This window comes from Alosa pseudoharengus, unplaced genomic scaffold, assembly GCF_046254945.1.
Source record: "Alosa pseudoharengus isolate Yale_2024_CS ecotype anadromous, Long Island Sound unplaced genomic scaffold, YU_APseudo_1.1 YU_APseudo_1.1_scf_3, whole genome shotgun sequence".
NCBI lineage: Eukaryota > Metazoa > Chordata > Actinopteri > Clupeiformes > Clupeidae > Alosa > Alosa pseudoharengus.
In genome coordinates this window covers 37,926,130-37,953,172 of record NW_027468718.1, presented here as the reverse complement: position 1 = coordinate 37,953,172, position 27,043 = coordinate 37,926,130, and the positions used below count along the sequence as shown (strand labels likewise).

The 27,043-nt window shown below is 40.9% G+C and overlaps 2 protein-coding genes across 5 annotated transcripts in view; both read right to left on the bottom strand.

The window, feature by feature from the left end:
- The window catches only part of vwa8 (von Willebrand factor A domain containing 8), an 833,026-nt gene that overhangs the window by 114,665 nt on the left and 691,318 nt on the right, over window positions 1–27,043 (bottom strand). The window lies entirely within an intron of this gene.
- Window positions 1–27,043, bottom strand: part of tnfrsfa (tumor necrosis factor receptor superfamily, member a) — a 109,072-nt gene that overhangs the window by 16,741 nt on the left and 65,288 nt on the right. For 3 of the 4 annotated variants that reach the window (XM_076264215.1, XM_076264217.1, XM_076264218.1), the window contains exons 6-9: window positions 20,887–20,967; window positions 20,661–20,704; window positions 20,269–20,577; window positions 19,226–19,262 (exon numbers count right to left, since the gene is read on the bottom strand). In XM_076264215.1, coding sequence (XP_076120330.1) covers window positions 19,226–19,262; window positions 20,269–20,577; window positions 20,661–20,704; window positions 20,887–20,967 — 471 coding nt within the window. The remainder of the gene's footprint in view (window positions 1–19,225; window positions 19,263–20,268; window positions 20,578–20,660; window positions 20,705–20,886; window positions 20,968–27,043) is intronic. The other variant, XM_076264216.1, reaches the window with a different exon arrangement.

Here is a 27,043-nt window from a genome sequence, read left to right as displayed (position 1 = left end):
TGTAGGATTGTCAGTGGCTCAGTGGGATAATGCCTAGTGCTGGTGTTTGTTAGGTTGAGAGTTCGCATCCTGCTAGAGCTTTAGGCTCAAGATGCACATGCTATTGGTTATTGAAGATTCACACCATTGAACAGCACCTGAATGACATCAGGCAATTAACATTCACACTCATTAGTTGCCAAGAATCAGAATGCCGACACACTCTATGACATATAGGGGAACTTCTTTGTTTACTATTTTTCCTTCATCATTAAGTCTATCATATTTATATTTCATCCATTACTGTTCTTCTCTATAAATGTCTAATTGCCCCAGAATATTCAAAAGTTTTCAGGTGTACTCTTTCAGGAAAGCCCTTCATTTTATTGTCAAATGTATACTTGGAGTTTTTCTTGTGTGTTTACCAATACACATTTTCACCATGTGAATGTGACTGGGAAAGATGTAGGATTGACAGTGGCTTAGTGGGATAATGCCTTGTACTGGTCATCCTTAGGTTGAGAGTTCAAATCCCACCTGAAGCATTAGTGTTCAAATACTGTTGGGTTGTGGAGGTTAGCATACTAGAATAGATTGTTGTGGAGGTTAGCACACTATAACATTACAGCATTACAGCTACTTGTCAATATGGACTTGTAGTGCAAGGCAAGTATAACTGTATAATTATAGGCTATTTATCTTATTGACTCCAACACAGAACCCACCACCACAAATGCAATTCAATTCTGTGGGAAACACTGCCTTCCATTATCAAACCCTTCATCTTATCCACAACAAATAAATAGTCCTGTAGAATCAAGTATTGTTAGAATACTCTTGGGTTGTGGAGGTTAGCACGCTATAACGTTACAGCACAGGGTAATCCTAATTTTATGGATCAAATTTATTCCAATCTAACTCAAAAGTTTTGAACAACACAAAGGTTTTATCCAGATCGATCAAAACCAAGAATAGATTATGTGATCTAATCCAATTTCAGGATCCTTGTTTCCTTTTGAACAACCCATTTTCAAGATTTGATCCAATCCGATAGCCGAAATCCGGTAACTGAAATCCGATCACCGAAATCCGATCACATTTCTTTTGAACAATTGTGCCCAAACAATCAAAGCATATGTAAAACTAAAAAGCTATGCTACCTCATGTTTGTTTTGCTCGGACCCCGTAAATCACCGCTTGCGGTTATATTTGGGGGCCAAGCAGCGAAGCTGCGAAGGCACCCATTGTGTTTCTATGATTTCTTATTATTGGGGGCCAAGCAGCGAAGCTGCGAAGGCACCCATTGTGTTTCTATGATTTCTTATTATTATTATTTAACATCTTTCCTCCGCCATTGGAGTCTATGGCAGCCCATAGAACCGTCTGGTGAAAAGTTGTGAAATTTGGCACACTGATTGGGGACAGTCTCATGATTAATTTCACCATGTTTCATACCGGCACCATGAGCGCTCTAGCGCCACCAATAGGCCAAAGTTGGACGTGCGTTCATGCGCGTAACTTTTGACTAGATGACCCGATTGTCAAAAATGATGTATTTTTAGAATCCTTGGACCAAGCCGAGTTCAACGCATCCTATGACGTCATTTTCCGCCATGATGGATTTTCCGCCATTTTGGATTTAATCAAAAACACTAAAAAGTTTTCACAGGTCACAAATTTTGTCCGATCGACACCAAACCTGACACACATGATCTTCAGACCAAGCCTCACAAAAGATACTCCTTTTCGTCTTCGGAACTAAAACCGTTCGCCCGTAACAGCCAATCAAAATTTGCGGCGAAGCCGCCAAACAGGAAGTGAGCTCATATCTCAGCAACCCATTTATCTATCATAACCAAACTTTGTACATGGACTCAAGACCCAATCAGAGGGACGCTCAAGAAATCTGGTGACCTTTGACCTCTAGGGGGCGCTGTAATTTAGAAACATGCCTTTTGGCCTGTAGCTGCAGTTGTGGTTAGAATTAAAATGCACTAGTGGTGTCTGGTAATACTGTTGGAGGTCCTTAGGCCGACCCAAGCCAACTTGTGATGTCATCGTACTTGATTCGGCCACCATATTGGATTTAATCAAAAACACGTACAAGTTTTTGCAGGTCACAAATTTCAGCGGATCCTCACCAAAATTGGCAGAGACCATCTTCAGACCATGCCTTATCAGTGCGTTGCTTTCTGGAACAATTGACAGAAGCGTTCGGCTGTAACAGCCAATCGAAATTTGCGGCGAAGCCGCCAAACAGGAAGTGAGCTCATATCTCAGCAACCCTTGCATGTATCAAAGCCAAACTGGGTGCATGGACTCAAGACCCAATCAGGGGGACACTCAAGAAATCTGGTGACCTTTGACCTCTAGGGGGCGCTGTAATTAAGAAACATGCCTTTTGGCCTGTAGCTGCTGTTGTGCTTAGAATTAAAATGCACTAGTGGTTTCAGGTAATACTTTTGGACGTCCTTAGGCCAACCCAGGCCAACTTGTGATGTCATCATAATTGATTCGGCCGCCATATTGGATTTAATCAAAAACATCAAAAAGTTTTCACAGGTCACAAATTTCATCTGATCTTCACCAAAATTGGCACAGACTATCTTCAGACCATAACCTATCAATATATTGCTTTCTGGAACAATTGACAAAAGCATTCTTCCGTAACAGCCAATCAAAAATGATGGCGAAGCCGCCAAACAGGAAGTGAGCTCATATCTCAGCAACCCTGCCATGTATCATAACCAAACTTACTACATAGATTCATGACCCCATTAGGAGGACGCACAAAACATTTGGTGACCTTTGACCTGTAGAGGTTGCTGCAATTTGCAATTTTGCATTTTGATCTGTAGTTGCTGATGTGTTTCATCGATTCTTTATTTTTTGATGTGAAACTGATGACAACATGTTCCATCCAGTTCATTCTAATGCGTGCGTGCAAGGGCGGGGATGGGCAGGGGTGATTAGATGGGGGGCTGGCTGGCGGAGGCGTTGGCAATTCTCAGCCCTGTTTCAGCCCTACAAAATCAGTTATGTTTTGATGTGACACTAGTTGAAACTGTTGATCGCGGATGTCTGCTGAGTTCTATCTTGTCGCCATGGCTACTCCAGCCTATTCTGCTTGGCCCCCTCATTGCTGCTTGCAGCTATATTTGGGGGCCAAGCAGCGAAGCTGCGAAGGCACCCATTGTGTTTCTATTTGTTCTTATTATTGGGGGCCAAGCAGCGAAGCTGCGAAGGCACCCATTGTGTTTCTATCTTTTCCTATTATTATTATTATTACACATCTTTCCTCTGCCATTGAAGTCTATGGCAGCCCATAGAACCGTCTGGTGAAAAGTTGTGAAATTTGGCACACTAGTTAGGCAGTGCCCCATGATTAATTTCACCAAGTTTCAAGTCCGCACCCCGAGCGCTCTAGCGCCACCAACAGGCCAAAGTTGGACGTGCGTTCACGCACGTAACTTTTGACCCGTATGGCCGATTGTCAAAAATGAGGTATCGTTGGAATCCTTGGACCAAGCCGAGTTCAACGCACCCTATGACGTCATTTTCCGCCATGATGGATTTTCCGCCATTTTGGATTTTAGTGAAAGTGAAACAAATTTTTCACAGGTCACAAATTTTGTACGATCGTTACCAAACTTGACACACATGATCTTCAGACCAAGCCTCACAAAAGTTGTGGTGTTTTGTCTTCGGAACTTAAACCGTTCACCCGTAATATCCAATCGAAATATGCGGCGAAGCCGCCAAACAGGAAGTGAGCTCATATCTCAGCAACCCATTCATCTATCATAACCAAACTTAGTAAATGGACTCATGACCCCATCAGGGGGACGCTCAAGAAATTTGGTGACCTTTGACCTCTAGGGGGAGCTGTAATTAAGAAACATGCCTTTTGGCCTGTAGCTGCTGTTGTGCTTAGAATTAAAACGCACTAGTGGTGTCTGATAATACTGTTGTAGGTCCTTAGGCCGACACAAGCCAACTTGTGATGTCATCGTATTTTATTCGGCCGCCATATTGGATTTAATCAAAAACATCAAAAAGTTTTCGCAGGTCAGAAATTTCAGCGGATCCTCACCAAAATTGGCAGAGACCATCTTCAGACCATGCCTTATCAGTGCGTTGCTTTCTGGAACAATTGACAGAAGCATTCGGCTGTAACAGCCAATCAAAATTTGCGGCGAAGCCGCCAAACAGGAAGTGAGCTCATATCTCAGCAACGCTTTCATGTATCAAAACCAAACTTAGTACATGTACCTCCGACCCCATCGGGAGGACGCTCAAGAAATTTGGTGACATTTGACCTCTAGGGGGCTCCGTAATTGACAAAAATGCATTTTGGCCAGTAGTTGCTGATGTGCATTATTTTGCAATGGAAGTCAATGGCAGCCCATAGAACCGTATGGTAAAAAGTTATACAATTTTGCACACTAATTGGGGACAGTCCAATAATTCATTTCACCAAGTTTCATGCCGGCACCTCAAGCGCTCTAGCGCCACCGACAGGCCAAAGTTGGATTTGTGTTCACGGACGTAACTTTTGACCTGTTGACCCGAATGGCAAAATGAGGTATCATTGGAATCCTTGGGCCAAGCCGAGTTCAACACACCCTATGACGTCAATTTTTGACCTCTCTGTTTAAATCACAGCAAGTGTGATCATATCTCAGTCAATCTTTTATTTTTGATGTGAAACTGATGACGGCAAGTTCCATCCAGTTCATTCTAAAGCGTGCGTGCAAGGGTGGGGCGGGGTGGGATGGGCAGGGGCGGTTGCGGTGGTGGGCTGGCTGGGGGAGGGGGTGGCGACACTCAGCCCTGGTTCAGCTCCACAAAATCAGTTATGTTTTGATGTGAAACTTGACCTTGTAACTCAGCCAATCTTGGGTTGTATGGCATGGAACTTGCTGTGACTGCTTAACCCTTTCGTGCCCGTGCCGAACATTCCATTTTTGGTGCTGGATGACCTCCTCACACAAAAAACCTTATTTCTTGAGTATAATACATACCATCAATGGGATATACATACCATTGTAATCAGAAGGATCAGTTCTATGAAATGATGTAAAATACATATGGTAATGTTGATATAGTAATGAACAGTATTTATAAATCCTCTCCAAATGTATATCCGGAATTTGTCAAAATTTAATTTCATTCACATAAAAATGAATTTTCATCATATTTCTCTACAAGATAGAGAAAAATATAGAGTGTATGAAATGTTCAGCAAGTTGTGGGCTATTTAACAAAAAAGACTGTATTGGAATATCATTAACCTTTCAAAAGTTATTATAATTTTAGTGATCAGTGTAAAAAAATGCAGGAAATGGGATTTAGAATGTTGACAGAATTCACATTCACTTTCTCACCAACAACATAAAAGTATGCATAAAAACTAATAATCAAGTCAGAAACAATGGTTTAGATGTATTTGGTCTATAAGAATAAACCATTTATTTGTATATAAGCAAATGCTACAGTCAATAAGAATGACATTAAAAAAAAAACATACTGTACCTTACCAGTAATACAGGAAGTAAGTATACTGTATTCATTGAAGACCATTTCGGAAAAGAGACATAAAATACATTTGATTCAACAAATACAACTTCCTTATATAAATCAGTATAATATGAAAATTATATACATATATAAAATGTATTATTATTCATGAAAAGCTAGGAATACAATCAACATCACTCAAAACTCAATGTGTTCTAAACATTTGAAAGTGGATTACATACTTAGAACAAGCCTGTAGAGAATAAACACATACACACATATACACACAAACTCATACCAACACACACACACTTACAGAGGAGGATAGGGAAAGGTGGGGTGGGGAACCTGAAGGTTGAACACAGAAGAGCTATGACTCATTACTAAACGCATCCCCTTTTGCAGAATGCCAAATCTGACAGCAATTTGTTTATCAATAAATCAAATTCGCCTACCGTTACACTCCAGGGCCATACAAGCTACTTTAGTTTTATTATGTACGTTTTTTATAACAAGCTCCTGCTGTACAGGAATATGTACTTGATGGAAAGACGACAGAGTAGTAGTTGGAGCAGCTGAAGGTGAGGCTGAAATTTCGGAAATGCCTACCAGCTGTTGTGATAGATTTCCTCCAAATTCTTTCTGGTTGTAGCTACCAAACCTAGGTTCAACACCAGATTCTGCATTGCATTGTCAAACTTGAAATAACAAGAAGCTACTGAAAACGGCAATGTCAATGGATTAAAAGTGCTTTCTGGTATTCTGCGTTTTTTGGAGTACAAAATATGTATTCATCATTTGGTCAATGTCCCCTGATCCCTGCCAAGACTTGGTTCCCCAGTAGCAATGGATATTAGGGAGGGAAGTGAACCCCATGTAAATGATCAATCCCAGAAACCTGTGAAACTCTTCTGGGGTCTTTGTCCCATGCCCCTGCACTGTTTGCATACGACGGCCTACTAAGCACAAGCTCCCATTCCTTCCGGTTGGTAAAACCACATATGCCTGGGACAACAATGTGAATAAAAAAGAACATAACAAGTCTATTTCACACAGTGTTTTAGTCTGCACCATCCTACGCACGGCACATAAATCTATACCTTCTTCCTCCATCCCCTCATGGTCTTCAGCATTGTGAGCGCAAGCTCATGAGCAGTCAGCTACCTCTTCAGGCTTGCGAGAAGGTCTGTGTAGGTCTTGTCATCCTCCATCTGAAACAAGAGCGAAATCATACAAATACCTTTATTAATGTAAAAAATAAAATCACAAAACTACAGATTTGTGCATGTATGCACACAAAAGAAGAGGTAGCCTAAACTATTGAAGCATCCTCAGAATATACTCGAAATATTTCTAAGTAGGCCTATGAAAAGTCATTGTATTACACATGGGTTTAGCTACCCTAAATCTGATTGCCTGGCTGGCATCAAGATAAAGACAGATTACATTTCACCTAGTAACAAACTGCTGAAATGCAATAATGACATTTCTGACAGAATATGTGATTTCACATCATGTTTTCTATAACTAACGTTACATATTGAGAGGAGTTGTGCTTCATCTATTTCAAGTCATGCCATCTTAGAAAATGTTGAGACAAGCACGTCTGATGTTTGTCATTTAGAAGTTAGCAAGCTAAAATAGTTCACTACAGACTGCACTACAGATAACAACCGGAGGAAAGGCAATAAGTTAATCACATTTCTGACAGAATATGTGATTTCACATCTTATTTTCTACAACTACATACTGAGAGTAAAAATATCGCCCAACTTATTTCATGTCAGAACGTAACGCAACTTGAAACGCGGCGCCCATTGATTTATTCAGCTTTGGTTTGCTATACTGTCTTGCCAATATAATGCTTACCTAACAAGCAAATTGGTACTAGAAAACAAACTTACCTACAGGTTATATACTAACAGGTTTTTAAATGAAACTGTCAAACGAAAATAACGGACATCAAAAGCAAACGATAATATTGCAAGCAGTTCAGAATTATACAGTTAGCTAAAGTTACGTGATGATGCACTAGCCCCCCCCGCTAAGCCATAATGTTGACGCTGATGAGAAAGCATATTACTGTCAAATAACATGATTTAAGGACTTCAAATTAAGATAAACCATAACTAGAACCGATGTAAAAACAATATTACCTCAGTTTATCCAGCTGTGTGGTTTCCAGTCGAGGTAAACTCCAACTTAAGTGCAGGTGGCATCCAGCTGTCCACGTCAAATGCAGGACTCAAGTGAAAATATTTTTTCAAGACTCATCTTCAAGTATCCAAAACATTTCGCGCCATAAACCCCTTAACCAATCATATCAAATTGAAGCTTATGTTGTCAGCATTACGGGAAAGATTTCAGAAATAAAATCAGTCATTGGACAGCTGAGATATTAGAAGATTGGCCATCGTTACTTTTGTAACGAAATTAGAACGGTCGGGCTCGTAAGGGTTAAGGCTATATGCCTGATGCAACGGCATTGACTTACATGGCAAATCTGGCCTGCTGAACTGCCTGCTTGGCCCCCACATTGCTGCTTGCAGCTATATTTATTATTATTATTATTCCGCCATTGAAGTCAATGGCAGCCCATAGAACCGTCTGGTGAAAAGTTGTGAAATTTGGCACACTGATTAGGGACAGTCCAATGATTAATGTCAGCAAGTTTCATGATGGCACCTCAAGCACTCTAGCGCCACCAACAGGCCAAAGTTGGACTTGCGTTCACGCACGTAACTTTTGACCCGTATGGCCGATTGTCAAAAATGAGGTATCGTTGGAATCCTTGGACCAAGCCGAGTTCAACGCACCCTATGACGTCATTTTCCGCCATGATGGATTTTCCGCCATTTTGGATTTAATCAAAAACACTAAAAGGTTTTCACAGGTCACAAATTTTGTCCAATCGACACCAAACCTGACACACATGCTCTTCAGACCAAGCCTCACAAAAGATACTCCTTTACGTCTTCGGAACTAAAACCGTTTGCCCGTAACAGCCAATCAAAATTTGCGGCGAAGCCGCCAAACAGGAAGTGAGCTCATATCTCAGCAACCCATTAATCTATCATAACCAAACTTTGTACATGGACTCAGGACCCAATCAGGGGGACGCTCAAGAAATCTGGTGACCTTTGACCTCTAGGGGGCGCTGTAATTTAGAAACATGCCTTTTGGCCTGTAGCTGCTGTTGTGCTTAGAATTAAAACGCACTAGTGGAGTCTGGTAATACTGTTGGAGGTCCTTAGGCCGACCCAAGCCAACTTGTGATGTCATCATAATTGATTCGGCCGCCATATTGGATTTAATCAAAAACACGTACAAGTTCTCGCAGGTCACAAATTTTAGCGGATCCTCACCAAAATTGCCAGAGACCATCTTCAGACAATAACCTATCAATATTTTGCTTTCTGGAACAATTGACAAAAGCATTCGCCCGTAACAGCCAATCGAAATTGGTGGCGAAGCCGCCAAACAGGAAGTGAGCTCATATCTCAGCAACCCTTGCATGTATCATAACCAAACTTACTACATGGATGTATGACCTCATTAGGAGGACGCTTAAAAACTTTGGTGACCTTTGACCTGTAGGGGGTGCTGCAATTAGCAATATTGCATTTTGATCTGTAGTTGCTGATGTGTTTTATCGATCTTTTATTTTTTGACGTGAAACTGATGGCAACATGTTCCATCCAGTTCATTCTAATGCGTGCGTGCAAGGGCGGGGCGGGGCGGGGCAGGGGTGATTAGGTGGAGGGGCTGGCTGGCGGAAGCAGCAGCAATACTCAGCCCTGTTTCAGCCCTACAAAGTCAGTTATGTTTTGATGTTACACTAGTTGAAAGCGTTGATCGCGGATGTCTGCTGAGTTGAGTTTATCTTGTCGCCCTGTCTACTCCGGCCTATACTGCTTGGCCCCCTCATTGCTGCTTGCAGCTATATTTATTATTACGCTTCCGTCATTGAAGTCAATGGCAGCCCATAGAACCGTCTGGTGAAAAGTTGTGAAATTTGGCACACTGATTGGGGACAGTCTCATGATTAATTTCACCAAGTTTCATACTGGCACCTTGAGCGCTCTAGCGCCACCAACAGGCCAAAGTTGGACGTGCGTTCACGCAAGTAACGTTTGACCCGTTGACCTGATTGTCAAAAATGAGGTATCGTTGGAATCCTTGGACCAAGCCGAGTTCAACGGACTCTATGACGTCATTTTCCGCCATGATGGTTTTTCCGCCATTTTGGATTTAATCAAAAACACTTAAAAGTTTTCACAAGTCACAAATTTTGTCCAATCTACACCAAACCTGACACACATGATCTTCAGACCAAGCCTCACAAAAGATACTCCTTTTCGTCTTCGGAACTAAAACCGTTCGCCCGTAACAGCCAATCAAAATGTGTGGCGAAGCCGCCAAACAGGAAGTGAGCTCATATCTCAGCAACCCATTGGTCTATCATAACCAAACTTTGTACATGGACTCAGGATCCAATCAGGGGGACGCTTAAGAAATCTGGTGACCTTTGACCTCTAGGGGGTGCTGTAATTTAGAAACATGCCTTTTGGCCTGTAGCTGCAGTTTTGCTTAGAATTAAAACACACTAGTGGTGTCTGGTAATACTGTTGGAGGTCCTTAGGCCGACACAAGCCAACTTGTGATGTCATCGTAATTGATTCGGCCGCCATATTGGATTTAATCAAAAACACGTACAAGTTTTCGAAACGTCACAAATTTCAGCGGATCCTCACCAAAATTGGCAGAGACCATCTTCAGACCATAACCTATCAATATATTGCTTTTTGGAACAATTGACAAAAGCATTTGCCCGTAACAGCCAATCGAAATTGGTGGCGAAGCCGCCAAACAGGAAGTGAGCTCATATCTCAGCAACCCTGTATGTATCATAACTAAACTTACTACATGGATTCAGGACCCCATAAGGAGGACGCTCAAAAACTTTGGTGACCTTTGACCTGTAGGGGGTGCTGCAATTAGCAATATTGCATTTTGATCTGTAGTTGCTGATGTGTTTTATCTATCTTTTATTTTTTGATGTGAAACTGATGACAACATGTTCCATCCAGTTCATTCTAATGCGTGCGTGCAAGGGCGGGGCGGGGCGGGGCAGGACAGGGTGGGACGGGCAGGGGCGATTAGGTGGGGGGCTGGCTGGCGGAGGCAGCAGCAATACTCAGCCCTGTTTCAGCCCTACAAAGTCAGTTATGTTTTGATGTTACACTAGTTGAAAGTGTTGATCGCGGATGTCTGCTGAGTTCTATCTTGTCGCCCTGGCTACTCCGGTCTATTCTGCTTGGCCCCCTCATTGCTGCTTGCAGCTATATTTTTTACATGTCTTTTGTCCGAGTGGCTGTAATGTAGCCGAGCGCTCATGGCGTATGAAAAGCGACTTCAAACCGCCTAAAACAACTTGTTTGTGAATGTCTGACAACTGCTGCAGCGCATGCACGCGCAAGGAAACCAGTAGGTGGAGAAACCAGAAGGCACACAACACCGGAACGATTTTAAGGCTATTTCGCATAGGCTACTCAATGGTCCTATTTCACACGCATTATAGCGACCCCCACTCACCGGGGTTAGGTGGAAGGTGTTAATAGACGATTGGCGTAGCCTACAGTGGACTAGGGCTGTCAAAATTGCTCAAAAATGACGTTCGAATATCCCCTCTAAAATAAACACATGTATTCGAATATATTGGAATATCTAGGCTATATTATTTGCGCATTATGTCAGTGATGCGCATCATGTCATCTGTTTTTAACTTTTTGTATGGTTATTGCTTGACAGGGGGGATCCCAAGCAGCTTTCAGCCATAAGGCATTTCCTAATTCACCTGACACTGATATTCAAAATGTTGAAACTATTTCGGCATAGCCTATAAACAGTTTAACCCATTTAGGCCGGAAAAGCATTGGCGCATTTCTACCATTAAAGCCGGGAGCGCTGTTGCGTAATTCTACCATTGAGGCCGGGAAAGCGTATACGTCGATTTCCGCGTATAAGGTTTTTTTTGCACCAATTATCGGCCTCTGGGCCAATGAAATGCATCAGAATAGACACGAGGGAGTGTCGTCATGTTCCTCGTGACATTGTTTTGAAATTTCTTCGAGCAAAGCATGGAGGACTTTGATAGCGAGGAGATTTCGGAAGGTATGATTTTGAGGAGATTCTCGGCTTCGATGACATTATTGCTGATGACTTTGAACGCGCTCTCCCCTCCCTAATGTTGCCTGCTTTTGACATAGCCCTTGTAGGCTACAAAACTTGTACCCTATTGATTCTGTTTGTCTAATTGATGGATTTAACCCCGATTCGGATTAGGCTACACCTGCTTTTAAAAGGCGGAACATCACTGCAAAACATGCGCTGTATTATGTAGCCACTCTGCGTCTTTTTATGTGCACGTTCACATTAAATCCATTTCACTAACGTTATCAAGAGAATACCGTAAAGTTTTATTTTGAGCACTTTCTAGGTCTCACTCATTGGATCAAAATAACAGAAATAGCAAACTCCAAGTTATGGTAGGGTAAGCTCATAGCCCGTTAAACATGACCAAGTCAATGGGACAACACACAATGCCACGGTAACCTACCTAGGCTATGGAATTGAGAATGAAAGCTATTACTTTCACGTTTTTTCTCAAAGTGACAGGCACTCAATTAGACCTACATATCACCACTGTAATGTCATTAAAGACAAGTGCAATAGTTTAAAAATCAATATGTATTCAAATTACTGAATATTTTTAGCTATAAGTAATTATGCAGATCATAAAATACTAACAAAATATATAAAGTTTATGAATTCAAAATATTAAATAGAAACATGACAAGCCATCATTTTGTGTGTGTATGGAGGGTTGAGCAGAGACTAGGATCACCACTACTGTGAATAATCACACAGTATTCATTATTACTGATAAGTGTCAAGGTGGTGGTGGCCCCAATTTGCCTATGTTTTTGTAATATAATAAACACAGTTACACTTTTTGAAACTATTTCAGCTTGTGTAGGCCTATCAGTAATTTCTGAACATACCAATAATACATATAACCAGGCAGTAGATGTCAACCAGAATGACAAGCTGTAGAAAATGCACTGGTTTCTGATAAAATAGTGCTGTTCCTGCACTGACACATTACATGTTTTATTTCTGTGAAGGTGTAACTGAATAAACCCAATTTCTTAGCAAAGCCACAGGTATAAGCTCTCAAATACTTTTTACATTTTGTTCCTATCTGCTACAGAGGCTGAGAAATCAATCATTAAGTAGGCGTTGACACAATTGCTGAATTTCCAGAAAAACTTCAGGTTTTAGGGGGTTTTCTGAAATCACCCTTAGGTTTTACAGGCATTTTTTCCAGGCGTTTTAGGCCTAAATGGGTTGATTAAATGTAATGTTAGTTGTAAACAAACGGGCTACTTGGTGAGGCTTGGCATCACAGATGCGCTCGTGCCTTAAATGGCAATACAAATCTTCACGATAGGCCTATTAACTGACCGCCCGATTCACGTTGGCTGGGGGGCAGGGGGGGGCCATCAGACATTTGTTCCCATGGGTCTATGACTTGTTAATCCGTCCCTGCCCCCAACGAACGCAACTTTCCACCTCTGAGACAGCTGAAAAGAAGTCTAGAGGACTCCTAACTCACTAGACCTACTTACTGTAGGTTGCGCAAACCACAAGCCTGCATTCGAGGCAGGCCTTCTGTTGAAGAATTTTATATAAATCCTGCGCTAACAGTAATCCTCCTACCCCCGCTACCACAGCTGTGGATAGTGTGGCATGCTCACGCTTTATGTCTCCTTCTTGCAAACTAGGCCTATAGCCCAACCATTTACGTCTTCAAAAAATAACAACTTGCCAGATATGCCTTCATATCTTTGGGCTTCATTCAGCATTTTGTTCTTCCACTGGAAATGACTCTTCTACATTTGCTGCCTGCTGCATCCTTTCTGTTTGTATTGTTTAGAAAATGTTTGACGTCTTGAGTTAATGCATTAAACATTGTTTGCTGGGAACCAGCCACAAATAGCCTACAGATTCTTGCGTGCGTTCTCTCCAAAATGTGCCCGTTCTATAGGCTGGCCAAGTGCGTAATTCTGCGGCATAAAGCAGATGTATTTGTGTATTGTACAGAAAAATAAAAATAACCTGTCAAGCAGTCAATTGACTACATTGCAGTCAATAAGTAGTGCAAATTACGAAACCAAAACGTGGGTCATAGTTGTCTAAGCCTCTGCTGTGAGGCCAAACTCATGAACAAAGACGCATTGATATCTGCAATAGTTTTTTTTTTTGGCGAAACAAGCTCACAGCCGAACGAGTCATAGCACTGAAGGGAGAGGCAACTGGCATGTGATCTCCCCACGGGCCAATGGATGTACAAGTTTTCTCCTGTGCCTACGATATTACAAAAAGTACTTCATACTATCTTAATTGCTTTATACTCAATACTTGACCCATGGCTATTGCATCTGTCTATTGAAAGTGAGAATGTGGCATGTGACCTACTGTGTAGGCTTCATAAAATAAAATAAACAGATTGCTAATGGCCTACAAGCTGATCTGGGGTGCGTTTCCCGTACAACTACGGAGGTTAGCTTTTTACTAACAGGATGCATCGTTCAACTAACCAACATGTAAGTTACGACTGTTTCCTAAAACTGTCGTACTTACATAGTACTGTAAGTTTGGACCATGATAGTTTCCAAACTTCAGTAGTCTGGACTAAGGTGGTTAATGACGTTTAGTAGCACGTGAACGGGCACCTGCACATACTTCTGTGGCGCATTGCGTTAAGGCCGGCAGATGACAGCCACCGTTGCACAGCAGTTACAAGTTTATCTTTTGTGCAGATCATATTATCAAAATCAGAATCAGCCTTCTTGGCTTGGTTTGCGTAAACTAACAAGGACCCCCCCTCCATGAAAATCAAAGGCTACATATTCTCAGCTGACTCGTCAAAAAGTGCGCACCACCTTATTATTATCTGCAGGTGTGTGACTTTTACTTACGTGCACATGGCTGCAAATTGACTTTTATTTTATGTATTTTCTGCCTTGGGCATTTTAAAATATGGATGTATGGTGGTTATAAGTGTAAATATCAATTAGAAACCTAAATATATTTATAATTATTAATTTGCAAACAAATAACTGGCGTCAGTGAAGTCTTTGACATGAAGATCCCTGGAACTATGCTTCTAGCATTCTACCACAGGTCGAGAGGTGTAGGCTAGTTGTAACTACACAACTTTACGATAGTGGTTGCGAACGTTCGTTGCTACTATGGTTTTGGGAAACACTAACGTAGTGTAACGATGCATTGGACTATGTAAGTTCCAAATATGAATGTAATTCTGCGGCATAAAGCAGATGTATTTGTTTATTGTACAGAAAAATAAAAATGACATGTCAAGCAGTCAATTGACTACATTGCAGTCAAGAAGTAGGGCAAATTAATTTACGAAACCAAAACGTGGGTCATAGTTGTCTAAGCCTCTGTAGTAGTCTGTTAAAAACGTCGCAGAAGCCTATACCCAAGGCTACAGATTAATTCTGAACAGTTATTTCTCTACTGGCTCAATTATCACACCACTGTTTTGATTTGCGTAGTTACGTTAACCCAACACTGACAATAATGTAGACAGCAAATTTCGATTTCCGTTACCACCATGTAGTCAAGCCTTAACCCTTAGAACCCGATTGACGCAAAGTGCGTCAAAAAACACACCCTTTCTTCTCTGTTACATTGCTCCGCGACTGTTTATCGCAACGAGATAAAACCTTTATTGCCTGACAGAGAAGAAGTGGGGCTTTCCAAAGAGACTACGCACTTGTCTGTACGATCAAGTATGAAAAATCATGAAATTAAATCAAATTGCATCATATTTACAGTCTATACTTCTCTGCGTTCACCTGCGCACCCATTACTTTCGTTTGAATTACTCGCGAACCCGTGATCGCATAGATATGGCAAGCATATCAGATGAAAGAGGAGAAACAGGGCTATCCATTGGTACCATGGATATCGGATATCCATGGTACCCATTATAAGATATGGCTTATAAAAACAGACGAAGTGACTGCAAAATATTAACTTCATGTACACAAACCAACACGGCACACCCATTACTCTCGGAGTAATTACTTGCGGACCCGTGATCGGATATATATGCCACGGATATTAGATGAAAGAGGAGACACAGAGCTATCATTTGATACCAAATACATCCTTCTGGGTTATAAAACAGACGAAGTGACAGCAAAATAATAACTTCATATAGCTGGACTTACCCCACCTTTTTTCACTTTTTGTTGCAAAGCATGTTTATAATCCAACGCTATCGTGTGTTTCTCTATGTCAAAGCATGTTCATAATCCGGTTTTGAGATCCTAGCAAATTCCTGCATGACATCCAATTCAAGGCTCACATTGCATCCCAATTTGTTCAACAAAGAAACACCTTTTTTGCCTTTACTTTGTTCATGGCAATGCAGTAAAAAGTTGAGAATCATCATGAGTGCATACACCAGTCACACATGCTAACAGGCAAACTTGGGTCAAGTCAGGTCAGATCAGTTCGTGTCACAGATATGGAGCGCAGAATGGTCATTTTTCAACGCTAAATAAAAAATGGCATTTATTTCCGTAAATCACACACCACATATTTATGTAAATTGCTCAGCCCCAGAGTATCCCTCCAACATGGCAATTATATTGCCCGTTTCAGGACAGTCTGCCCTACACACACATGAAATGCATGTAGAGCTATGAGCTTGCTGTGGTGAGATACAGGTCAAAATATAAGAATTTTTATATATATATTTATATTTTAATTCTTTAAAAATCAAAATAAAATCAATGCTAGTACTAATACATGAAATGATACAGATCTGGATAGCCTAGACTGCTGAAAAAAACAATATATAATATGTGTGTGTGACACTTACAATGACCAGAATAAATCCTTATGAATAAAGGTAGTGAAAATGCCCTAAAAACAGCTTAGGGTTCTAAGGGTTAAGCCATACCCAAGTAGCCTAAATCGAGGTAAATCGAGCTTTTTCAGAATGGGCGGCAGGCAGAGCGATGTACAGTGGCAGAGCGACGCACAGTTGCTGAAAGTGGTACTAAAGCTTCACGCAGCTTCACGCCTCGTAATGCGCGACTGAAGTGGACATTTGAAAGCGATGCCCACTGTAAAATAAGATAAATAAATAAGTAGTTACACATGATATGCCAATTGCACTAGTACCCATACAAATAGTTTGCAGTGACTAATGTGTGTACACTAGCACACAGGCTGGGGTGGTGGGGGGCAGAGGAGGTGAAGTGTGTTCATCAGTGCAACTGCTTGTGGGTAAAAACTGTTCCTTAGCCTACTGGTCCGGGCATAGAGTGCTCTGTAGCCTCTGCCCCTGCCCCTAAACTGAGATAAGATAGGATTTCAGAGTTAGGAAGTTTCTGTAATGAGGCCCCTGGAGAAGAGTTTTATTCCGAGTTTTTGTTCACCAATCTTCAGATGTCACTACTGGTGGTGTTAGCAATGCGTTAGCAATGTCAACGGGTTGCCAGGAATTTTGATGTATGTGTCAATGGCTTTGCGGAACGGAAGGCCCATAGAGTGAACTTCTAAGGGTGAGTTAAGGGCCTATCACATTACACGCCGTATGCGCTATGAAATGCATTATTGTCAATGGCTTGCACGTGCAAGAACTGGTCTGCTGTTGCGCTGAACAAAGGCCAGCGCAAGCGGCATTTTGCCGCAGTCAAGTTTAACTTTGACCGCGGTGCACTGTAAGTCATTGGTATTTTGCGCTGAGCCCAGCGACAAGCACAACAAAAATCTTTGGGACGTTACCTCAACCAAGAGCAACCTAGCGGCGAGTGCAGCCTTTACAGGTTTATTTTTGTTATGGAGTTAAATCACCAGGGATAGTAATTGCGTTGGCGTTGTTGGGTTTGAAAATAGGGCCAGTGTGTTGCAAATGCCAGGGCCGTTTTTTGATCACAGTACATCACTGCATTTTACTTTTAAGAGACTTACGTTTGCTAGCTACAGCTTGTTAATCACCAACTACAGCCAGATCTTACCTCCCTCACCATCCTCCATCATCTCTCCTCCTTAACATTACTGATTCCCTGACTCTGCTTCACATTCATCCAAAGAATTTCCTTATATCCATTTACAAAAGTAATTCAATAATGTTTTAGTTAGTACGAGACCATCGGTTCCCATTAAAAACTTAATTTAGTCGCGTCATGTTACCTCCTCAATTTTAAACTGCCTTCAGTTTTGCACGCCTACAGAACCCCGGAAGCTTCATTGCCTGCTGCTGCTGCTGCTGCTGCTGCGATATACGCAGACACAGACACACAGAATGTGCGTGTTTTGATTCTATTGGGGCGGTGGTAGTGTAGTGGTTAAGGAGCTGGGCTAGCATGCAGTAGCCTGAAAGTTGTCGGTTCAATTCCCGGCTTCCACCGTTGTGCCCTTGAGCAAGGCACTTAACCCCAAGTTGCTCCGGGGACAATGTGATCCCTTGTAATATAGCTGACATATGTAAGTCACTTTGGTCAAGAAGTGTCTGCTAAATGTAATGTAATGTAATGTAATGTATTGGGGTTAAAACAATCTTTAGATTTGATAGACTACATTTTAGAGTGGAAAAACATCCACTCTTTCCCCGATATATTATCAATCTACATGAATGCACTGCCCCCCCCCCCCCGTTTTTTAAAATTGAACGAGATTTTACTGGGGCACAGTTTATAAATACTGGGGCACGTGCCCCAGTAAAAAGGGTCTAGTGACACCCCTGACCCAAATATTCTCAAATTAATTGAAATGTCTACCTTTTGGAGTTGCATCAAAATAATGTTTGAGAGCCATGCTGGAGCATGGTCAGAGATCAGACTACAAGCATACTGTACCGTGGCCAACTTCAGCTGAACCATGCCACCTCGTCAAGCAGGCTCAGGCAAGGATTACTGTACCATGCCCGTGTACAGTATGGAGCATTCACACTACTATAGTCAAACAAATTGGACTTAGGGGCTCAGAGTTGCCAACCATTCTATGAAGGCTAGAAACTACCTCGTTCCAGAAACTCGTTCCGCTAAAGGCAGGTTTCGGCGACAAGAGTTAGTTGCCTGTGATTTGTCCTCCTATTTTGTGATGTCAGAAAATCGGGCTAATCATCCTAATCCTCACGAATGATGAGTGTTTCACTCATTATATGTCTTGTAACACGTAAAAAAAACCCACCAAATGTCGAATAGTTTAAAAACTTGATTTTTGCCGCAGTGGGTCGTTAATAATGTGGCAAAAAAAAACTCCAACCAACTTGACTGGAACCAATTTCATACAATTTCTCAAAAAAACGTTTATTGTGCCAAATATGAAGACATTTATCAAGGCAGTCTTGAGACATCATATTGTGACCTTGGCCCATGACCACCAAATTCTAATTAGTTCATCCATGAATAAGGTTGTGCCAAATATGAAAAGATTCTCTCAAGGTGTTCCTGACTGGCATTCAAAAAATGTGTTTTGTGAGATCACAGTTACCTTGACCTTTAATTGAAAATTAAAGAAATCCTTCAGGGCGTTTCTGAAATATTGTGTTTACAAGAATGTAAGGTGACAGTGGCTTTTAGCTGCCTCTTATAAGAATATCATGAGTGTTTCTTACCAAGGAGAGGCACCAGGCGTCTGTTCAAAACTTCATCCTGAAAAACATACATATATTCAGACAAAGCTGTATTGCCTCATGGTCAATCTCCTATAGATCTTAAAATGAGTCAAACTAACGCATAAATGCAGCTAGGCAAAATTAACTACATGAGGGGGTCAGCAGAGATTGCATTAGACTTTTTAAATTGTCCGTCATTTTGCCAGAGAGGGTTGTAAAAATTCCATTGTCATCTATTTTTGCTTGTTGTTTTAATTGTTTTAAATGTCAGTTTGATGTGACATCACATCCCGCAAATCTCAGTGAAAACAATCACTAGTAGCCTGCTTTCACTGTTTCCTTGCGATTGTTGTGTTAGCTCATGGCTTTTGTGACATTTTGATAGTGACAGAAAACGTGGCAGAGTTTTAATCATAAGAGAGACAGAAGACTTACTTATTTTTTAGAACACCAATGGTTGTAATGTTACACCATGAGTCAAAAACGGGCTTACAGGCTTGTAACCGAAGGGTTGCCGGTTCGATCCCCGACCAGTAGGAAAAATGTGGGTGGGGAAAGTGGTTAAGTACGGCCTATGTCTGGCGCATCATCTAAAAATCGCTCGCTCACACCCTCAAAAAATCTAAATAATCCGTAAAAATCTGTGAGGATTTTTATTCAGTCATTCAAACATTATTGGGGTGTGTTGCTTTTTTCAGGCTATTTTTTCGATTGTAACCCCTTGTCAGTCAATTGTGAAAGTAAATAACTGTGTAGATCTGTTTTTTCCGTTGTCTGTGAGAACACGGTGAAGTTAGTTTCACTTGCCTATGAGTTCAAATAATAGACGAGGCTGTATAATAAATGTAATAATAGATGTAGGCTATACTCAGCTAATCACACAAAGGTTTTAGTAAAGCAAGGTTTAGTGGAATTCCTGTGCATACACTGTCTCACTTGCAAGCAGATTCCTTATGCGCTGAAAATGTTTCATGTTGCGCTGCTTGCTGTTAAAGGGAAAGATGGCAAGAGAGATGAAAGATAAAGAACAAAACAGCACCCACCTTGGACCAGTGCTCTGGCTCACAATCTGTAGAACAATTGGGCCTCATCATGGGGGGGCTGTGGTCTGGTGTCTCCCCTCCACTAAGTATAGCTGCAGGCACTGCAGTTAGACTTGTCTGAGAGGAGCTTGTGGTGTTGGGCAGACTATCGCCCAACCCCCTGTCCTCGTCCTCAAGGGCAGAACCTTTAGTGACAATGCCCTGTGTCTCCTGGAGCAGGGGGCTTGACTCAGGACGAGGCTCCTCACCCTCTTCCAGTCCAGCATTTTTGGTGTTCTGCTTTTCCTCTGCTGATTGGGGGGAAACCTCCTGAGTGAAAATAACAGTAATCATTTACACCTGATAAACTACAACACATAACTGCTTTAGTATGATATGTATGATCCACTTACAATTGGAATCTTCACATCCTCAATTGGACATTCACATGCTGAAGCTAAGAGAATAGTAAGTTCACATCAGTCTCATTTCAACCATTTATGTAATTTCGGACAATTCATCTGGTTTCAAAATGGGATAAAAAAACACTTTTTGATGGATTTAATTCAAATCTAAAAAGGGCAAAGTTAGTTTGGGCAGGCATAGTGAATGGAGAGATGGGACAAGGTTAATACTCACCCAAATCGGACTGCCTCTTGCACCAACAAAAACCACCAACAGCACATCCACTCAGACAGAAAATTAGTAGTATGACTCCCCCTGGATGATGAAGAAAAAGCCCATACTCAGCAACTCTATGTGCTACAGTGAAATAAAAAGATACAGTGCCCCCGTAATTATTGGCACCCCTGGTACAGATGAAAAAAGGCCTATTTTAAAAATCACCTTTCATTCATCAAAAAATCTAGCCTGGCCACGCTCACCTAGATCTCCTTTCAGGGAAATACTAGTCTGGAACACCAGAGCCCCAAAAGGTCCGGCCAATCAGTGACAAGAAAGGATGAATTTCGAAATTGAAAGTGGCTTGATAACGGGTGAGGAATGTTTAGGCGACAGACTATCGTAAATCTTCAAATTATCGCTGGGGTCTTTTTATTTAGGCTGCGCAAAGCACAGCACCTTTATTTGGGGCATGGCTTACTGTTTGATTATATTGCTAAATATCGGGACTGATGACCACTGAAATCTATGGGGTATTTGATGGTTCACTATTAAGTTTCATGTAAGGGTGTTGGGATCTCCATCCGCTTACTGCGAGATAAGGCATCCGCTTTCATTTATTCATGGAACGTGTGTTATGCTGAAATGGAAACCTTATTCAGCCTAAATTTAGTTATTTTTAAAATTATGCTTGATTTACTTTTTTATAAAATTCGTAGGCTGATGCCTGGCAGCAACAATTGTGTTTAAATGTAGGTTACTGCTTCAGCCTCTGGCAAGCTCAGAAGGGGGCGGCATGCAACTGGTAGCTTGAGAGCAAGGTGTTGGAAACTCATGGCAACAATATTAAACCAACCAACAATATAAAATATTAAGAAGAGCTCTTTTATGAGTTAAATTGAAACAAAATTATTACTGGCTTTTATTTGTCCGAATCTGAGGCCCAAACAGAATCCTGGGCATAATTTGAGGATTTAGGTATGCACGTGTGTTTCAGGCATAGCGCAACCACTAATCTCTGACTGGAAATGCACAGAACTTGTGCATTTGAGAGCGCTCTCTCGCGGCTAGACAGTAATGTTTCATGTAGGGTTCATGTCAGTTTAATATGAATTAACTAGGGCTGTCAATCGATTAAAAAAATGTATCTAATTAATTACATACTCTGATTAATTAATCTAAATTAATCGCATATATGATTTTTGCTGTGAAAGTATTTTAAATATTTAAATTCAAATGAATCATTGAATAATCAGCATTAGTGACATTAAAGTTAAAATACTCTTTTATTATTATTTTAATAATGGCCATAATCTATGATATGACCTAATATGCTGAGGAAATCAATTCAAAAGTGCTTCGGGAAGAAGTTTTTTTTATCACATACATTGCAGAGGACTTTTTTTTAATCAACACTTTATTTTTATCAACACCATCAAGCCGTTTTTGAAAACGAAATGTTCCAATCAATGATCTAGGCAGCACATTTTCTTCTCTCTCCTTCATTTTACAGTCTAATGGTTACTGACAATCGATTAATCTGTGTTATTTTTTTTAATCAGTTATTTTTTCTCAAATTAATTAATTAAAATTAATCAGTTATTTTGACAGCCCTAGAATTAACATTTAAAAACATGTTCAATTATATATTTTTTTCATATATAAGTCGCACCTGACTATAAGTCGCAGGGCCAGCCAAACTATGAAAGAAAGTCTGACTTATAGTCGTTAAAATACAGTACATAGGTACAGGACCCAATTAGGAAGAGGCTCAATCAAATTGGTGACCTTAGACCCATAGGTGGCGCTATAATTAGCCAAAATAGATTTTTGCCTATAACGGTTGATGTGTTTGAAATTAAAACTTACTAGTGACGTCCTTTAATACTTTGGGAGGTCCTTAGGCCGACACATATCAATTTGTGATGTCAACGTAATTGATCCGGCCTTCATATTAGATTTCGTCAAAAACACTTAAACGTTTTCACAGGTCACAAATTTCATCCAATTTTTACAAAACTTGGCACAGATGATCTTCAGACCATCCCTCACAGAACTTATTCGTTTTGTGTTGATATTCAAAAGCGTTTGCCTGTCACGACCAATCGAATTTGGTGGCAAAGCCGCCAAACAGGAAGTGAACTCATATCTCGGCAAGGCTTTCACATATCAAAACTAAACTCGGTATATACGACCCAATTAGGAGGAGGCTCAAGAAATGTGGTAATCTTTGACCACTAAGGGGGCGCTATAATCACAGGAAGTAGGCTCATATCTCAGCAACGCTTACACATATCAAAACCAAACTTGGTATATGGACTTGGGACCCCATCCCGAGGACACACAATCAATTTGGTGACCTTCGACCACTAGGTAAGCACTAGAGTTACAGGAAGTTAGCTCCTATCTCAGCAACGCTTTCACGTATCAAAACCAAACTTGGTACATGGACTTGGGACCCCATCCATTTGGTGTACTTTGACCACTAGGGGCGCTATAATTAGCAATACTTTCTCGTATCAACCTCAAACTTGATACATGGACTCGTGGCCACAACCTGAGGATGCATAATAAATTTGGTGATTTTTGACCACTAGGGGTGCTAGACTTTCTCGTATCAACACCAAACTTGGTACATGGACTCGTGGCCACAACCTGAGGACATAATCAACAATCACTTGAAGTAGGCTCATATCTCAGCAATCCCAATCCAATCCAGTCCATTCCAATCCAATCCAGTCGGCTCATCTCAGCAATCCTAATCCAGTTTAATCAAATCCAATCGAGTCCAGTCCAATCCAATCGAGTCCAGTCCAGTCCAATCCAATCCAATCCAGTCCAGTCCAATCCAATCAACAATCACATGAAGTAGGCTCGTATCTCAGCAATCCCAATCCAGTCCAATCACATCCAATCCAGTCCAATCCAGTCCAGTCCAATTAAATCCAATCCAATCAATAATCACATGAAGTAGGCTCATATTTTTGCAATCCTAATCCAATCCAGTCCAGTCCAATCCAATCCAGTCCAATCTAGTCCAGTCTAGTCCAGTCCAATCCAATCTACTCCAGTCCAATTCAATCCAATCCAATCAACAATCATATGAAGTAGGCTCATATCTAGGGCTGGGACAACGCGTCGACGTAATCGATGACGTCGACGCAAAAAATACGTTGACGCAAATATGGGCGTCAATTCATTAAGCATAATGTGTGCCGCTAAATATTTAGAATTTTACACCTTCAGTGTTTCCCATACGTTGACTAATCTGTGGCTGGGGGCCACGAAATCATTGAGCTGTGCTTTTCACGCACGCAGCCTTTCCTTGCCCCGGCCACTCTCTCTTGTAATGAGCCCGCTGCTCCTCTGCATGTGCATTTAACAAAATATTCACGATTGTTGAAGGATTGTTGTTGCAACATAGAAGCATTGCATAGAACACGGTGGGCTAAATTGCTATTAAATCCGCTTAGCATCGTGACCATGCTGCACAAATTTGTTCAAAACTGCTGCATTAAAGTTAACTCTGCTAAGGTCTCATCACAACATAGTAGCCTACATTGAGGAGACCAAACTAAGTTAAGTTATGCAATCAAGCAGTATCTCAAAGCTAACGTTACAATACTGTTCGGATGTCAAGTTTAGCATGCTTACTTAGATCTGCTTGTCAATTTCGTTACTCATGTAGGGCTCATTTTATTGACTCTGAATGTTTGCAAAATCCCAATGTAAATGGAAAAGTGTTTTCCAAGACTCAAAAGTGCTTGTCCCAAGGAGAAGTAGGCTACGAACCGTTATTTGAACTAACTACGTTATGAATTGCATTCACACATCAGCAGCGTTTTAACGGTGTTAATGTTAATTGCAGGGATTCCCTCACGAACGTCGTCTTAAAGTGACAGGCACTCAATTAGACCTACTGAACTGAACTGAATGCTACCTCTGACTAAGAATGCATTACTTTGCACTTGTATAGTCTTTTATTTTGGAATCTTGAGAGCAATAAACATATATTCCAATGTTAAGGAATTCATGTTTTTTTCATTCAGATATGTAAGTGTATAAGTTGTATAAGTTGCTATTAGTCAATTAATGGGGAGATAATCGATAATCGAAATCGAATCGGACTGAAAAAATTAATCGTTAGATTAATCGATGCATTGAAAAAATAATCGCTAGATTAATTGTTTAAAAACTAATCGTTTATCCCAGCCCTACTCATATCTCAGCAATCCCAATCCAATCCAGTCCAGTCCAATTCAATTCAATCCAATCCAATCAACAATCACATGAAGTAGGCTCATATCTCTGCAATCCCAATCCAGTCCAATCAAATCCAATCCTGTCCAATCCAATCCAATCCAATCAACAATCACATGAAGTAGGCTCATATCTCTGCAATCCCATTCCAATCCAGTCCAGTCCAGTCCAATCCAATCTATAGGGTCATTCCGTGTGAAATCACCCAATTTCAGCGCAATTTGGTAGGTGACCCTACCCAAATCTGAAAAAAATCACAGGTGTTTGTAGACCAAATCCATGCATAGATCTTAAATAGTATACAGCGGGGAAAATAAGTATTGAACACGTCAACATTTTTTTCAGTAAGTATACTTCCAATGAGGCTATTTGCATGAAATTTTCACCAGACCTGAGTATTAACTTCCACCCATATAAAAAAATCCAAACATTAAAGTCCATAGGTAGAGTTATGTGTAATAAAGTGGAATGACACAGGAAAAAAGTATTGAACACACCTGCTGAAATTTCTTAAATACTTTGTGGAAAAGCCTTTATTTGTAATGACGGCTTCAAGGCATTTCCTGTATGATGAAACTAATCAGTCACAGTATTCTGGTGTAAGTTTGGCCCATTCTTTTAAACAGATAGTCCTTTAATATTGAAGATTCCAGGGGTCCATCTTGTGAATCCTGATCTTTAGTTAACTTCCAAAACTGTTCAATTGGATTGAAGTCAGGGCCTTGATTTAATTTCTCTGAAACCAATTGAGATCTTCCTTTGCTGAATGGTTGTGACGGGTGTCCTGCTGGAAGGTCTAGGCATGTCTCATCCTCATCATCCTGGTGGATGGAAAGATTCTCCCAGAACAAAATGACTCCATTCATCATTCCTTCAACTGTATGAAGTCTGCTAGTATCATGAGATGAAAAACAGCCCACACCATGATGCCACCACCTTCAAACCTCACTATTGGTAGGGTATTTTTAGGGTGATACACAGTGCCATTTCTCCTCCAAATATGGTGTGTCGTATGACATCCGAAAAGTAAAAATTTGCTCTTGCCTGACCAGAAAACATTCTCTCAGTATTTCATAGGATTGTCCAAATGTTGTGTAGCAAATTTTCAACAAGCTTTGACATGTTTTTTCTTCAGCAATAGTCATGCGGGATGAGCGTGCATAGAGGCCATGGCGGTGGAGTGCATTACCTATGATTTTCTCTGTAACAATTGTACCTGCTGCCTCCAAGTCTTTCTGGAGCTTTCTCCGGGTGGTCCTTGGCTCTTGGGCTACTCTTCTGACTTCCTGGTCAGAAATCTTGCAAGGAGATCCTGTGCATTGCCAGTTGATGATGCAGTGATGTTCCTTCCACTTGCAGATAATGGCTACAATACTGCTTGCTGGATAATTCTGAAGTTTTGAAGTGCATCTGTAACCAGTCCCATTGATATGTTTGCAACAATAAGGTTGCAAAGGTCTTGGGAGAGCTCTTTGCTTTTACCCATCATGAAATGTTTCTTGTGTGACACCTTGGTAACAAAAACACTTTTTATAGCCTACCAGTATGTACTAACCCAGCTTATATTAATTTGCACAGATAGGAGGGATAATTACTCTCTAACTACTTATAGATTCCAGCTCGTTCCTTGCCATTCCTTGCCTTTGTGTACCGCTTTTTCTTAGCGTGTTCAATACTTTTTCCCTGTGCCATTCCACTTTTTTACTCATAACTCTACTTTTAGACATTAATGTTTGGATTTTTATATATGTGTGGATTACATAAGTTGATACTAATGTCCGGTGAAAATTTCATGCAAATAGCCTCACTGGAAGTATACTTACTGAAAAAAATGTTGACGTGTTCAATACTTATTTTCCCCGCTGTATCTGTATAACTAATCGTTCAACTTCCAGCATTATTGGCTCTTTTGGTA